Source organism: Dermacentor silvarum, chromosome 1 (genome assembly GCF_013339745.2).
Source record: "Dermacentor silvarum isolate Dsil-2018 chromosome 1, BIME_Dsil_1.4, whole genome shotgun sequence".
NCBI lineage: Eukaryota > Metazoa > Arthropoda > Arachnida > Ixodida > Ixodidae > Dermacentor > Dermacentor silvarum.
In genome coordinates, this window is record NC_051154.1 from 301,923,415 (window position 1) to 301,937,734 (window position 14,320).

Here is a 14,320-nt window from a genome sequence, read left to right on the forward strand (position 1 = left end):
TGATGATGACTACGATTATTGGAGAAAGACACGCGCGTGCGCTCAACACAAATCTAAGAAATCTCACACTCGAGTAACGATAAAGACAGCTGACTAACACATGTGGAAAATTTTTTTGAATTGAAGGCATCCGGTGATTTCAATCGTCACTTTATCTCGGTGTTTAAACAAACTACTCTTCTTTTCAAAAAGTGGTTGGCAACCGAAATCACGGCAATGAACTGACAAGTGCGATCATGCAAATCCCTTCAGAGAGATATATTAGGCTCTCTTAATGTGTCCTTTAGGCAACGACCTGTGTGTACGATATATGTAGATCAGAGCGCAAGAAAATGGAATAGAGTTCACGGCGTTATTTTGGCAGATCACAAACTTCAAGTTGTGTTTAATATTGCGCACTTCACCGAATAAACCAAGCTTAGAAAGGGCACGTTTGCGAACTGTTGAACAGGTGCTGCCAAGTTCTTCCTTTGCGGACAACGTTACGTTTACTAGAAACCTTGACGCCACTTTCTTTATTCTTTGGTAAATTCAGTGAAAGGAATTCCAGCCATGTTCATCCGTGCATTGCATTTCCGGGATTTTTTGAACTGGTTGCCTTTCTGCGTTTTAACCAGTTTGTTACATGCTAACGAGACCACTGAGTTTGGTTAATCAGCCTCCGTTTACGTGTCCACTTTATTTGTGACAGCCTGTTGCATTTTATCTATACTGCTCTGTAAAACGCCACTAGCTCGTCAGTTGAACGTTCGAAAAAGGTCCCAAATATTCGAACAATTTCACATAAGCTATGAATTAACTTAGCATATTTGTCCGTTTCAGATACACATAATAACAAAGGCAGTTTACAGAAAAGTAAGGTCGCTTTCTTGATGCCGAGTCAGGAACTCATAAAATTCGTGCTTAAGCTTTATTATGCACCGTATTCGAGTTATTTTTTACGAATGTTTCACCCTAAATGATCATCAGAGCTCTACCAATCGGTAGAATTCAGCTGTCTACCGTAAATACAACTTTCATAGTTCAATTATAATGCCCCAAAGCAGATCAGGGTGTCATGATTTAGCACATCGAGCTGACTTAGTTTGGTTAAGGAACGTAAAGCCAGCCGGAATATGTTAGGATAGTTTTTCCATTTTTTGTACCTTCTTATATTGGTTCTGAAGAAGTCGTGTATGAAGGGAAAGGAACAAATAATCATTACCTTTACAACGACTCTTTGAACACTTTAGGGTAGCGGCATAACATGAATCTCGTAACAGAATAGAAAATAGTTATTTTTGGCACACATGAACTTTTTTTGAACCAATTATAACATTCCACGTGCATCTTGTTCTTGATGTTTTCGTACACGACCGCGGCATTTGTAGAACTAAAATTAGCATATTCTTCACATCGCCATTTGTTAACATATTTTCACGGTAAGAAAGCACTGCAACTCAGCAGCTTGAACGACAGAATCTATTTTTTGTCTTAATTTCCAGAATTGATGACGTCCTCAGTGTTTTCGTTCAGGCGCTGTTTACTTGGGATAAAGCAAGATACTTTTCACAGGAAGAACTGATGCGTACCGCGAAGTGTCGCTTGACGAATGTGAGTTTTAAATGCATTGTTATTTATCGTCTTGTATTGTCAACGCAGTTCGCAGCAGCCGATTACACCTGGTGTCAAAACTGGCGTGAGCCCGAATCGCCAGGTCGTCGAGTATGGCGACGTGTCTTCTCCCGAGTACAGCCTTTGCGTCCTGTGTTCCAGACCGCTCATCCACCCGCGTGACACGCTGCCGTGTGTGTTGGCGATGCTGAACTCCATCACGGCTGAGGTCAACATTGACACGGACCGAATGTCAACAACCAAGCAGCTGCCTTTGGAGGCTACACGCGAGGTAAGAGTAACTCCTTTCCAGCAAAAACATAGAAGGCCAGCTGCTGCCTTATTAGATAACATTTCGGTTTGTCCAACTGCTGTAGAAAAAGACCCTATATGTACGGAGTCCGGGTATTTGTTTGTACTCTGAACGCGTGAGGATGAGCAGCGTAAGCCTGAATATGCTATTATTTCATCAAACAGGCTGTGCATGCTTCCTGAAATTCAACACAAAAGCTAAAACTTGTGGTGAGCGTTTTAGACGGCATTCTAACTACACATCCGTGGGTACTTTGGCTTTACATTGAAAGCTACTAAGAGAATGTTAGTGCACAAATCTACCACCACTAAAGACCAAATGTCTTGTTCGAATATTCCGAATTTTATTTACAAGCCTACGTAAATAAATTTTGAAGAGAGAAGAAAAAATCCCGCGTCAAGTTAAGAACTGTTTAGTGAGTAGTATACCAGAAACGACACATCTCTACCAGAAAGGACACATTGCCGCGAGTGGCGACAGCTTTCAAACGGATACAGTCTAGAAGGTCACACGCACGAGGGAGTTCATAGGGTGAGCAGTCGCCAGGTGTGCTGCAGTGGCATTCTCGATAAAGGCGGTCATGGCAATGATCTGCCCATTCCTTCTCTGTTAGGGGCATGGCAACTAGGCGCCGCCGCATGGCTGTTCACCGCAGGTGCCTCATTGAGGCTATTATGGCCGCCATTTTACCAACTAGAAACGATCTCAAGCCATAGAGACGGGAGCAACGGCTGTCGCTTCAAATTGACTGCACGCAAAGCCCCTTAATGATTAAAGGTAGCGCCAAAGACTCGACAGTGGTGCCGACAAGTTCGGCCGTGCCATAGCAGACGACGGCTAACTCGCTACTAGAGGAAATCCGCGGCAACTCCGATCGCGCGCAGAGCACTTTCGTTTCACTGGGTCGTAAATGGCGATATGAGCGCGCTAGAAAAAAAATATACTAAAGCACAACGCGTGCATCTACTTTACACGGATTGGCCAATGGGGGAGCGGAGGAGGCTTGGGCGGCAGGAGGAGGCGAGAAGGAAACGCAAGGGTGAGCGTGGTGGCGGCAAACCAAAGAATGGCGCTACTTTTGGAAGATTGAGGGGCTTTAGCTGTACGGTGTTCGAGGGTCCGTAGTGACGCAGCACAGTGAAACTGTACCAGTTTAACTGCGTGCGCGAAGCCTCCGCGATGCATTGCGAAGAAGAGCGTGCGGCCGAGTGACACAATTCAACGCTTGTCATCGCTTGCCCCGTGAAGGTGCCTCTGTGCGCATGTACTTAGTATTTGAGTGTGTTATGCACTCCAAGGTGCTTGCCGATTGCCTCTGCTGCTGAGATAACAGCGATCGCAGATAGATATCGTAACTACACCGCAGCGATGATTTTTGGCAGGTGAGGGCTCTTGTGTGCATTTATCAAATAATCAAATTAACAGTTGCTCCGATAGATCGCCGATGAGAAAGCAGCCATCGCAAACGACAGCTGGGATGCGTTGTCGCTGGAAAACTCTGTATACTTTAAAAAAAGCTTACACCCTTTAGGTCGTAGCTTGTCCACTAACAATAATCGCCATCTGTCTTGTCCGCATTTCTTTCTTTAAGCACTCCGAGCCCGGTATTTCCTAGTCATGAAAGGCTTGCCCATCATCAGCGTGATACAGCATCTCGGCAGGGAAGTAGTGAGGGCTGAGGTTTCAAGAAAGGAAACGCAAACAAGGCAGATGGTGATTATTGCTTGGGGAAAAGGTACGACCCAAAGGGTGTAAACGTTTTTTAGAGGGTACGCACTCCTCAGCATCGTCATCCACCACGGCGCATCGACGCCTTGCCAGCAGTCACAGTGACATGCCGATAATTATTTGCTGTGCGCTTCGTCGCAGGAAACAAACCGTGTTGTGGGGCATCACAGCCCAAGAAGATACATGCATAAGCAAGCGAAAGTCAACAGTTTGTTTTTGATAGTGGTGCTGAGGGCATAACCGATGACAGTGCGTTGTGCGTGTTTTATTTTGGCTTTCAAGATTGTTGATGGCCTCTCAGCTCAGCACCGCGTCGCTGTTGACGAAAAATAAGTTGAGCCTGGCCCAACCGTAGTGGGTGCGCGCACAAGAGTTACACGTCTCCCGCGGGCGTGACCTATGGTTTTGATTGAGAGGCGAACTCATGCCAAGCTCGTACATCGCGAAACCCCCCTCGAGTAACTACGGAACATGGCGTCGGAAGCAGCAGCCGGTGTCATCGCATCCAGTTGCAGCAAGCGTTTACATGACCGTCTGGACCCGTTCACCTACGTGACCGACGTAGAGTTTCAGCATCATTTTCGCATTTCCAAAACGTCGGTGGGCTGGTTGTCTAACGAGTTAGGCGAAGCCCCGGGTCTACGGAGACAGCGTGGCGGGCAAATTAGGCTTTCCGAGTACAGATTGGTGTGACTAGGCTACGGAGGAAGAGTTCGTGCGATCGCTTCGGCTCTCTCCGGCTTCAAGCACTGTGCGTCCACGGTGCCCCAGCGCCAGGCCAGGTCCGGCGGCGTCATCGGAGTACTCGATCACCTGCAAGGACCTGGCGTGGAAAGCGGACCAACCACAAGCGGTCACATTATACTGGAAGACTCAGAATGGACGCCGGGCTGCCTTCCGATGCAACAGGTGCCGAAAGCAGTTTTCGCATTTACACGCTATTTACAAGCAGTTTTCACCAACACAGACCACCTCGGCCGTCCGAACGTCCACCTTTCCATCGCATGTGATTTGGCTCACGTATTGCGTGAGCAAAAGCGTAGACGTGTGGCTGTTGGAGGAGATTACCGGTGGCTTGTTTCCTCTATTGGAGCACGCCATCGCCGACTGGAGGGACTACGCCCGTGAGGTCGTGAGGGACGATCTGCTGGCGCTACCTCCACTCGGTGGCCCCGGAATCATAGTGCAAATTCACGAGTGCCTTCTTCGCGGCAAGCGAAAGTACGATTGAGGCCGCCTGATAATGCGCGCCAACCTTCCACCGAGCCGCAAAAATTACTGCGGTGTGAAAGATCGTGGATCATGAGTCTTCCGCGTGGTCGGCGAGATCACAGGGGTGCTGCGACTTTTCAAGGTCGACCGACGATACGCGGCGAGGCTAGGCCCCATTATTACAGCCAATGTTCAACCGGAGACCATTATTCACAGTGACGAATGGGCCGCATAGAACTGTACTACAAATTTAGTGAATGCTAACGGAGATAGCCTCACTCTGCATTGGGAGACAATCAACCACAGCGTGAACTTTTTGGAGCCCATCCTGGGCGTTCATCGCCAAAAAGAGAAAGTTATTGACAAAAAGTGAATCGGCAGCTCGTGACTGGTGGGTACAGGATAATTGCACCGCTGCTGGACCCCCACCTGACATGATTGTGGTGGAAGTCAATTAAGGGCCACGTGTGCTTCAAAGACCCTTTCTTGTGTTTATTAGAAGCCACGGATCGCTCCTGGCTACAAAGTATGAAGACGCTTTCTTAAGGCCGTTAGAAGCCATAGCTCAGTGCCAGCTGGAATGAAGGTTCTTCACAAAGTAAAAGAAAATGACGCGTAGTATTGTGACCCTTACGTTCCGCCATTCCTGCGTGATTACATGGTAAGCGCGCGGCAAACTACTTCTGCGCTAACCGACGCTGCATTAACGCGAGCAACGAGCGATCTGTTGAAAAACCCGCGTGAAAACCAGGCACACACCATTCTGTGCTCAAAAATGCGAGCGCAAGCACGTAGCGAGCCATGCCCTTCCAAACCTGAATAAAGAGGGGGAGGGGGTGCGTTCCCTCGTAGTACAATAAGAAATGTATGAAATATACGTATTGGTATACTACACATTCAGTGGACATCTTGTAAATTATAAAATGCTAATAAACCACGTTAAAGTGACTAATAATATTGTACTAAATGCACCAATTTTATATCTTCCTTGTGCTATAATGCACTCGGTGAAACGACAAACAAGTAATCATGTGAGCGCCAGTTTTCCACCACCCGTAAGGCAACACCCAAGAGGTGATAGCTACTCAGAGTGAATCTAGATGAATGAATGAAACTGGAGGCGGGGCGACGGACAAGCTTTGTCTCGGTACCATTAGTTCTTTCATCTTGGGGCGTCACAAGAGCTCGTGAAGATCCCGAGTTCCACCAAACTCCAGCATAGCACCTTTGGTCAGGGGATCAAAACCGGGACAAAACCTTGTCCAGGATGGTGGCTCAAATATCTGAGATATCCAGGTGGCTCAAAGATAGAAGCGCATGCAAGAAATATTCGACAGCCCGAAGCACAGGGGCACTTTGTAGCTTTGTGCAACGCTTAGGTGGATTACAATTTTTTCTTTGAAAAACGCATACCTACACCTCGCGGTCTTCCGCTGAACTGGTCTGCCATGCCCTTAAATCTCTGCCAGATGTAACTGTCTTCCATTGCAAATGTGTCACAGCACGCCGATAGCATAAGTCACAGCGTTTTATTTCGACAGAAAGCTGAGCTATTTGGTAAGGATTGATAATGCATAAAAGGTAAGGCGTGCAGACACGGACACAGGAGAAGAAAAGTGGAAAACACAAACGCCGCTTTTTTTACTGCGACTTTTATTAGTACATTTGGTTTCGTTCGTTTTCAGCTTTCTACGTCGTTTATCAGCTCTCCTGAAATCCTTTTCATTATTTTTTCCCTTCTCAACTTAACGTCCTTGCCCAATTTGGCCATCACGGTCATGGAAAAGAAAGTGATAACATGGAGTACATCTGCTTCATTCTCTTTCTTCTGTCTTCCAGGCTGTTTCCACACTGCCATCACCGACAGAGGGCCAGGAGGCGGCTGCAGGCAGCGGCCCCATTTGCTCCGAAGCCATTGCGTGCAGCGAACGACAGACTGGCGTCTACCGGGACATTGTTCAAAGAGCCATACAGGGTAACAGTTCAGAGACAAGCAGTTTCTAAAATACTTGGCAAATGGTTACTAATCAGATCAAACCTGACATCAAAAACAGCGAACCTGTTTAAGCCAGTTCTCGAATCCGTCGGGAGTAACTCAAGAGGGGGTTCGCTTTATCCAGTGCATTTATTTCGCTCTGTCGGAGTCTCTTCATACAAAACACTGTACCCCAGCTTAAGTCAATCGTCACCGCTTAATATTTGCGGTGAAGAAATGTGCCAACTGGAGACACAGAAACGTGCCTCACGCTCAGATAATCACACAAGCGTTCCAGGGTCATCATCGGGCTCACCTACTGGCTAGGAGTCCGAGGCTGTTCAGGCGAAGTGTAATTCTGGTCAATCATTCTTTTTCCCGATTATCAACACCATAATAGAAAAAACGGGTCGAGTTATCATCACTAGTTGACACATGTACAACTGACGTTGTTGACGGAAAGAAACCAGACTATCGGAAAACATTGACAGTAAAGAAGTGTTCTTTTCTGAAATTAGACCTTCTGCTGACCAAATGTCCAGAATCTGTGTCTTCTTTGTGTGTGTTTCCTGGATTAAATGACCATTCCGCAATAAATTTTACATCATGGAACCATTCCGCAATAAATTTTACATCATCATTGAAATCACACTGCGTGCCTAAGGAATATAATTTATCCACGACTATCAGAGGGCAAACTTCTCAGCTTTCAATGCTGAATTAGCATGGTTTGTTTATGAATGTTTCCCCGACTTCTGGGCAAGATTTATTGGCGAAAAAGCAAACGATATAATTGAAAAATGCATTTCACTTCGTGTTGCTTTAAGGTGTCACCGTAATTTAACATATCCCTGAAACGATTATAAAACAAGAAGAAACGCATCTTGAGTCAGTGGAAATTACGTAAAACAGTTCAAAGATTATCCCCTTACCTGACAATTGCTGCTGACTACAAACGTGCTCTTACCCGTGCCAAGCACTCTTATTTTCATGAAACAATTCCTTCTTTACTCGTCCCTAATCTGCAAAAATGTTGAAATATATTTCCTATGCCCGCAAAGAAATACAAACCTCAAATCTGATAATGACAACATAGTTCCACGTGAACTTGGTTGTGTCATCTTGAACAAAGCCTTTTCATCAGTTTTTTTTGTGATATTTTTCATACTAGACCACCTGAAGCAGGTTATAATTACTTTCCACTTATGGAAGAAGTAACAATCAACTCCGAAGGAATTCTGAAACTTTTGAAAAGAGCTCAAGTTTCATTACCTACAGGTACTGACAGAATTATTTGCAATGTTTAAAAAGAACTGTCATCTACTCTTCTCCGATGCTATCTTGTTTATTTTCCCAGTCACTTCTATGTGCCACGCTACCTGACGACTAGAAGGCGAGGCAGGTGATTCCGTTGTATAAATTTGGTGACGTGTTTAACCCCATAACTAAAGGCCTATTACTCTAATTTACATTCTGTGTAAACTGATTGAACACGTGATCTCCTAATGCAAAAAATGTAAGGCGTGCAGACACGGACACAAGAGAAGTGAAGTGGACAACGCAAACGCCGACTATCAACAGAAGGAAGCACTGAGGCGAAAAAAAAAAGAAGACACGAAACTCATCTGCGCATGCTCTGGATTGGTAGCACCACGTGTCAATCGGTTACACGTCTGCATTAGAGATAACTGTTGAGGCATTTGATCTCTTCTTCATGTAAGGTAATTGAAGGCTGACTCACGTAGGCGCTTCCACCAATATTAATATGCCAAGCCTCGACCATTAGACGCGTCCCTTCATACCTATGCCTGTACAGTATCGCGCATTCAACTAACTCGGGCGTGCAGTTACAATCTTGGGAGCCATGGCAATGTACATAAAGACTGGAAGGCGATCCACCAGTTAACGACCTTTTAAGTCCCATTAGCCTCCGATTGATACACCGCCCTGTTTGCCCTACGTAGAAATGGCCACAGCTAAAGGGAACTTTATATACTACACCCATACGACAGTCAGTAATATTGTTTTTCTTGATGTGCTTCACTGGAGAAATATCTGTTCGTTTTTTTGCCTTTCACCTGTTCATTTTTCCTCTGCACGGCAGCGCATATATTACCTAGCTTATTGAGAGCAGTAAAAACATTAACCCCATATCTATTTGAGTACCTTAAGTCTGTGCGATACTGAATGAATGTCCACTTCTCTTGGGTCCGTGTCTGTGCGCTTTACCTTTTTTGCGTTTTATTTCACCGTCCGCGGTTCAATACGAGATTGTAATAACTACAGGAGTATATGTACTCACTAACGTTTGCGTATGCTGCTTTTGTGTATTGCACGCCCCGTGTATCCTTTCAATGTTAAGCTCTCTAAAGCTTCTTCAACACATTTATTTCTATAAATAAACGTTTTGATGTAAGGGTGAAGGCAATTCACCATTAGTTTGGCGCAATCTCTTCAGAGGAAAAATCTTCTTGCCTAGTAACAGTAAAAGATCAATCGGTTCTATAGTTCTGCTGAACGCACTAAAAAGTTATAGGTATTCTAAAGCATCAATTAGCTCTGCAGAACACATCTTTAGCAGCTTCAGACAAACACCAACCCGCATCCATATCGTGGCTATGATCTGCTTTTTATTTTTCTATATTTCCCGTGTGTGCCTCAGGTAACACATGCAGTTTTCGACATTGACTGTCTTCGTGTCTAAGTCACATGCAATCGCATCTTTCCGCTCCTTCCACCAGGTTCGACCCGCCCAGAGCAGCCCGAAATACCGCGGTGCACGCACGGAATGGCGCACAATGACGTCAGGATGCGCCCGTCATCTCGTGCAGTACCGCACATGGGCCGGCTGTCTTCACGGGATGCACCCTGTCTCGGCTGTTGTGGCAGGACAGCCCCAGCCTTTGCAGGGGACATACTGTGACCTGGGCGGTGTATGGTTCGTAGTACGGTTGCGGCTGCCGACGTCACCTGTGACCTTCACGTCAACTCACTTCCCTGGAACAGTGGGTTCACTAGACGTATGGAAGCGAATTCAGGGCCTTCCTACGCTAATGTGCTGGTGTGGTGGGGCAAGGCTCACCGTGGAAATCTCCGGCTACCGCTGCGAGCTAGTCTCTGCGCAGCTATGCGCGGGAAGATCGTGCAACGACACTGTGGCACGAGTTGCTCCCAGCGCCAGCGTTTTTCTTCCGTTAATGTTTGGATTCGTTTAATCTATTTCTGTGAATGTAATAGTGTTGTGTAGTTTTGAAATACAGTTTATCGTAGTTGAAGTGTGTAGCTGCATGATTCGGTTCCATGAGCACGCTTACAGCGCGCGGCTGTGACGGGAAAATTTAAATGAGCCGCGTGCTCTAAATTATTTTTCTCTCTTATACTGTCTCTTTCATACTTTGTAATAATTAATATATTCATGAAACGTAGCTTCACACGGTCTCGCACGTGCAGACTATTACTCTGGAAACTTCTTGACAAATCAACTGCGAAATGCTAAGAGCAGTACTACCTCGGGAGGGCAATGAAATTACGTAAGCTAAGCCGATGTCGCGGTTGAAAAAACAAATATGTCATTCATTGTGACATACTGTTGTCCCGATTAGCACCAAGTTAGGAATGGCAATACACAATTTAAACAATGACTTTTTTTATTTTGCTAAGGCCTTTGATCGTGTTATACACAGTAGGTTACTAAACATAAATTTGTTGGTATTGACGATAAAATAATTTCATGGATAGTGAGGTAGCTCTCAAATTGTATTCAATTGAAAAGGGTAAACAAAGCAGAATAAGATCACCTTCAGGTATTTTCGGGAGTTTCGCAAGGGTCTGTATTAGGATCTTTGATTTTCTTATATACGTAAATTATATTCTCTCGTGTTGAATGTCGCATAAAGGTTCGATTGTGTGCCACGATTGCGTAACTTATATGGCTGTGCGTGGAACAGATGACCGGGTTAAGGTGGATACATCCTTAAAACATATTGCTGCCTGTGGTGACACATGGGGTATAACAATAAATATACGTATATATAAAAAACTGCGTGTATCTTTAACCCTAAAATATGAGCCATTTTGTTTTGCAGTACAACCTAAATGGGATTTCTTTAATTTGCACGGAAAGTGTAAAAATCTGGAACTAATATTACAGCAAACGAGTTTTCTGCGGCGGAAGTTGCCTAAAACTCCTTGTCACGTTATGTTCATAGCATTCAATGGTTGGTCCAGCATTATTAGAACATAAATCATTTTTGGAGCACCTATTAACTTTGCCTCATAGATAAATTTGAAAAAATTAGCAATAAGGCGGTTCAGTTTATTTATTTGAAGTGTACTTGTGCCATGAAAGTGTTACTACTTTTAGACTACAATCCGGAATGACTTCCCTGTGTGCACAGCGACATCTTGCTTCTATAAGGTTCAGGTATGTGTTCTATCCTGGAAGTACGCGTGTTAATAAATATGAGAACTTGAAGCCACCTGCTCGCCATGCAACCAGATTCGATGATTACAAGTGCATACGACCATGTTGTGCTCCCTGTGATACTTCTGAGTATTCATATATCCCAATATCCGTGGCGAAATTGAATAGCCTGCCCGGTAATATTGTTAATTCTGACTCTATGAGAATGTTGCTGGAAAAATTAGAGAAATATGTCAGTTTGGGCCTGTGAGAGAGACAGTCTGGCTCACACAGCCTCATGCTGGGTGGTCAGCTTTAGTCAGTTTTAGTGATTCGAATCATAAGTGAGTTTGCCTATCTATGCACTTACAAGCTTGTCCTCCATGGTTGACATACCTCACTATTTCATTTTTTATCGTCTAAGATATTCGCAACATAAAAGCCGCGTCAAAACCCGCATTAGTGAATAAGCTGACCTATGGTAGCGGCAAGCACCAGAGGGAACAGAAATCTATTTTGTCCAGGACATTGCTTACGCATCAAAATAAGGCACTTCGATGATTGCTAGCCTCACGTGGGGACCTTCTTCGCCAATCGAACCCAGTTGTCAGCTGCTCAGCGGCCTCCAGTGCTCCTTTACTGCGAATACAGTTAAGTTCTCGAAATTGGGATGGCCTTGTCCGCGTCCGTTCATTCCGTTGCGCTTACGATGACCGTTGTCGTCACCGATGACACATAAAGACTAGTTTTGTCGGCGTCGGTCACCTCGTAATGCCCCGCTTCACCATTGCAGCCACGTGAAAAAAAAGAAAGAAAAACAAAAAAAAAACGCAATGCGCATTTGACCCATGTGGAATCACAGCAGTAGCAGTAGTAGTAGTAAGAGTAGCAGTAGAAGTAATAGTAGTAGTAGTATTAGTAGTTGTTGTTTCAAAACAAAGAGCGATATTGAATGATCATAAGACCTCTTGCCTGATATAGTTCTTTTTGATGTATACTCATTAGCTTTCTTCCCAATAAATAAGAACGCCTTTAGAGAGAATACAAATATTCGCATCCCAAGTACTACACCTAAAGTATACACGCACGACGTACACGCAAAAGGAATGAAATCGAATGTGAGTTTTACTCTCGACTTCCTCAATGGAAGCAGAAGCGCTCAAGAAGTTACCAAATGACGAGTTATGATAGGTCTTCACCCGTTTAAAGCGAAAATCACGTAAACATCCCCCAGTGAAGATCTCCATCTTATTTTCGATTGCCTGCTTATTCCTCAGACGATTGCGCTCACCCAATACGGGGAGCTGGATAACAGCCTAGTATAGTTATACGGTGTTTGGTTCACAGGGAGTGGTGAAAGCGCGCGTCCCTCGCGCGCTTTCACTCGCGCATACAGCATATGGTGCGCGGCGACGATTTTATCGCCCTTGGACTTTATACGGAATCTACGGCAGAAATCCGCTTGGGGAGTCCATATAATTGCTACTGCTATAAAAAGAAAGTGACAGAAAGAGAATGCACAAGGACAAAGTATCACTACACTCTTGAAAGGACTTTCGGTATATAGCAAGTGCTGTCTACTTGTGTTACAACGTACTCAGTGTTGAGGCAAGCTGCGCAGTCTGTATCGGTCTCGATCTGCCATTTCGCGAACACCATGGTTCACCTTTGCATTGTGGGCTGCAAACGTAGCAATGGGCGACATGTCAAGCGGCGACATCGTGTCACTCTGCAAGGCAAACATGCTTGCGAAGTGGCTGTAGCGCTTATTGTCGGTATCCGATCGGCACCAGCATCTACGTGTTTACGGCCGTCACTTCACACCGAAGAAAAACCTAGACCACAATAGTGTTTCGTGTGTCCAGTATTCGGGTAAACGCAAGCGCAAGCTGACTACGCCTGGACGTTTTACGAGATGAGCGAATGCGCAAACGTGAACGGCCTGGACGGTGCAGCCACCTGGTGGCACAGAGCTCAACCAAACACAGAACTATATATAGCAGTAATCAAGTGTATTCTACTTTACTGCTGTTGTCAATTTTTGGCAGGAGAGTAATCCCGAACACGTTGTTTAAAATATTCTACGCTTGGTTACAGCAATATAACCCATTTGTTTGGCTGGATAAGCTCTGCGCCACCAGGTGGCTGGACCATGCGCAGAGCGATCAGGCCGCTCAAGTACATCTGCGCTGAAGCTCCTTCATCGCACCAATAGTAGTATGGAGGGGCTTTAGCTTACGCCACCACCCATCGTGTCAAAATGTCTAGCTCGACTGTGGTTACCGGAATATCGGACCCGCTCGGCGCTTCGACAGAATGCTCGCAACGCACGCTACTTCGAAGCTCTCGCTCGGGATCGACTGCCAGGCGGCTGGCGGAGAGGTGCAAGAGGTTTCGTGCGCTGACTCCAAGACAGTCGGAAGTAGTTGCCACTATGTCTCATAATGACCCAGAGTAAAGACGGAGCTTAGCCCCGACTGCTCGGCGAGCGAGTTGAGGAGAAAAAGCGTGGCAATGGAGGAGGGTAACTTGTCATCGTCCGTAGCTCTCTTAATATGAGACCTTTCATACAAATTCTGGTGCGAATGTTTTACTGTAGCTGTACCCTAAGCGTCCACAAAGTTTGTCCGAACGGTTTCAGGGACACTAATGAATCATTTTGAACGTCCCATCTAAGGATTAATCAACTCTGCAGCGAAAACTTCCACTACAACTTATGTAACGAGCGAAATGAATGAGTGCCCCTTCCTAGATTGCAGCGATTGTCTTTTTCCCTGTACATTTGCGGTGCGCATATATTAAAGGGCACTTGTCATCTGTGAATCATGTGAGCTACCGTGTAAACTACGTTGTGGGGTCACTATGACTTCGCTGTTGGCATTGACGTTGTGGATTCTTTAAACGTCGTTTTGCGCAAACATATTTTTGTCGGCGAATCCTCTCTTGCGAGCATGTGCCGTGTATTAAAGCTGGTCATCATCATTGTCATGAAAGTCTACTTGCTGCCACCGACGTTCTATTGACAAGCATGTCAACGAAGTATTTCATGCGAAGACACTGCCATATTGTCATGAACATTATATATCCCATCCTCGTC

The 14,320-nt window shown here is 45.3% G+C and overlaps 1 protein-coding gene across 1 annotated transcript in view; it reads left to right on the forward strand.

The window, feature by feature from the left end:
- LOC125943012 (uncharacterized) overlaps positions 1–9,744 on the forward strand; it is a 74,848-nt gene extending 65,104 nt beyond the window's left edge. Inside the window, exons 2-4 of the mRNA XM_049661351.1 lie at positions 1,642–1,885; positions 6,686–6,821; positions 9,563–9,744. Coding sequence (XP_049517308.1) covers positions 1,642–1,885; positions 6,686–6,821; positions 9,563–9,744 — 562 coding nt within the window. The remainder of the gene's footprint in view (positions 1–1,641; positions 1,886–6,685; positions 6,822–9,562) is intronic.
- Positions 9,745–14,320: the final 4,576 nt, after the last annotated feature.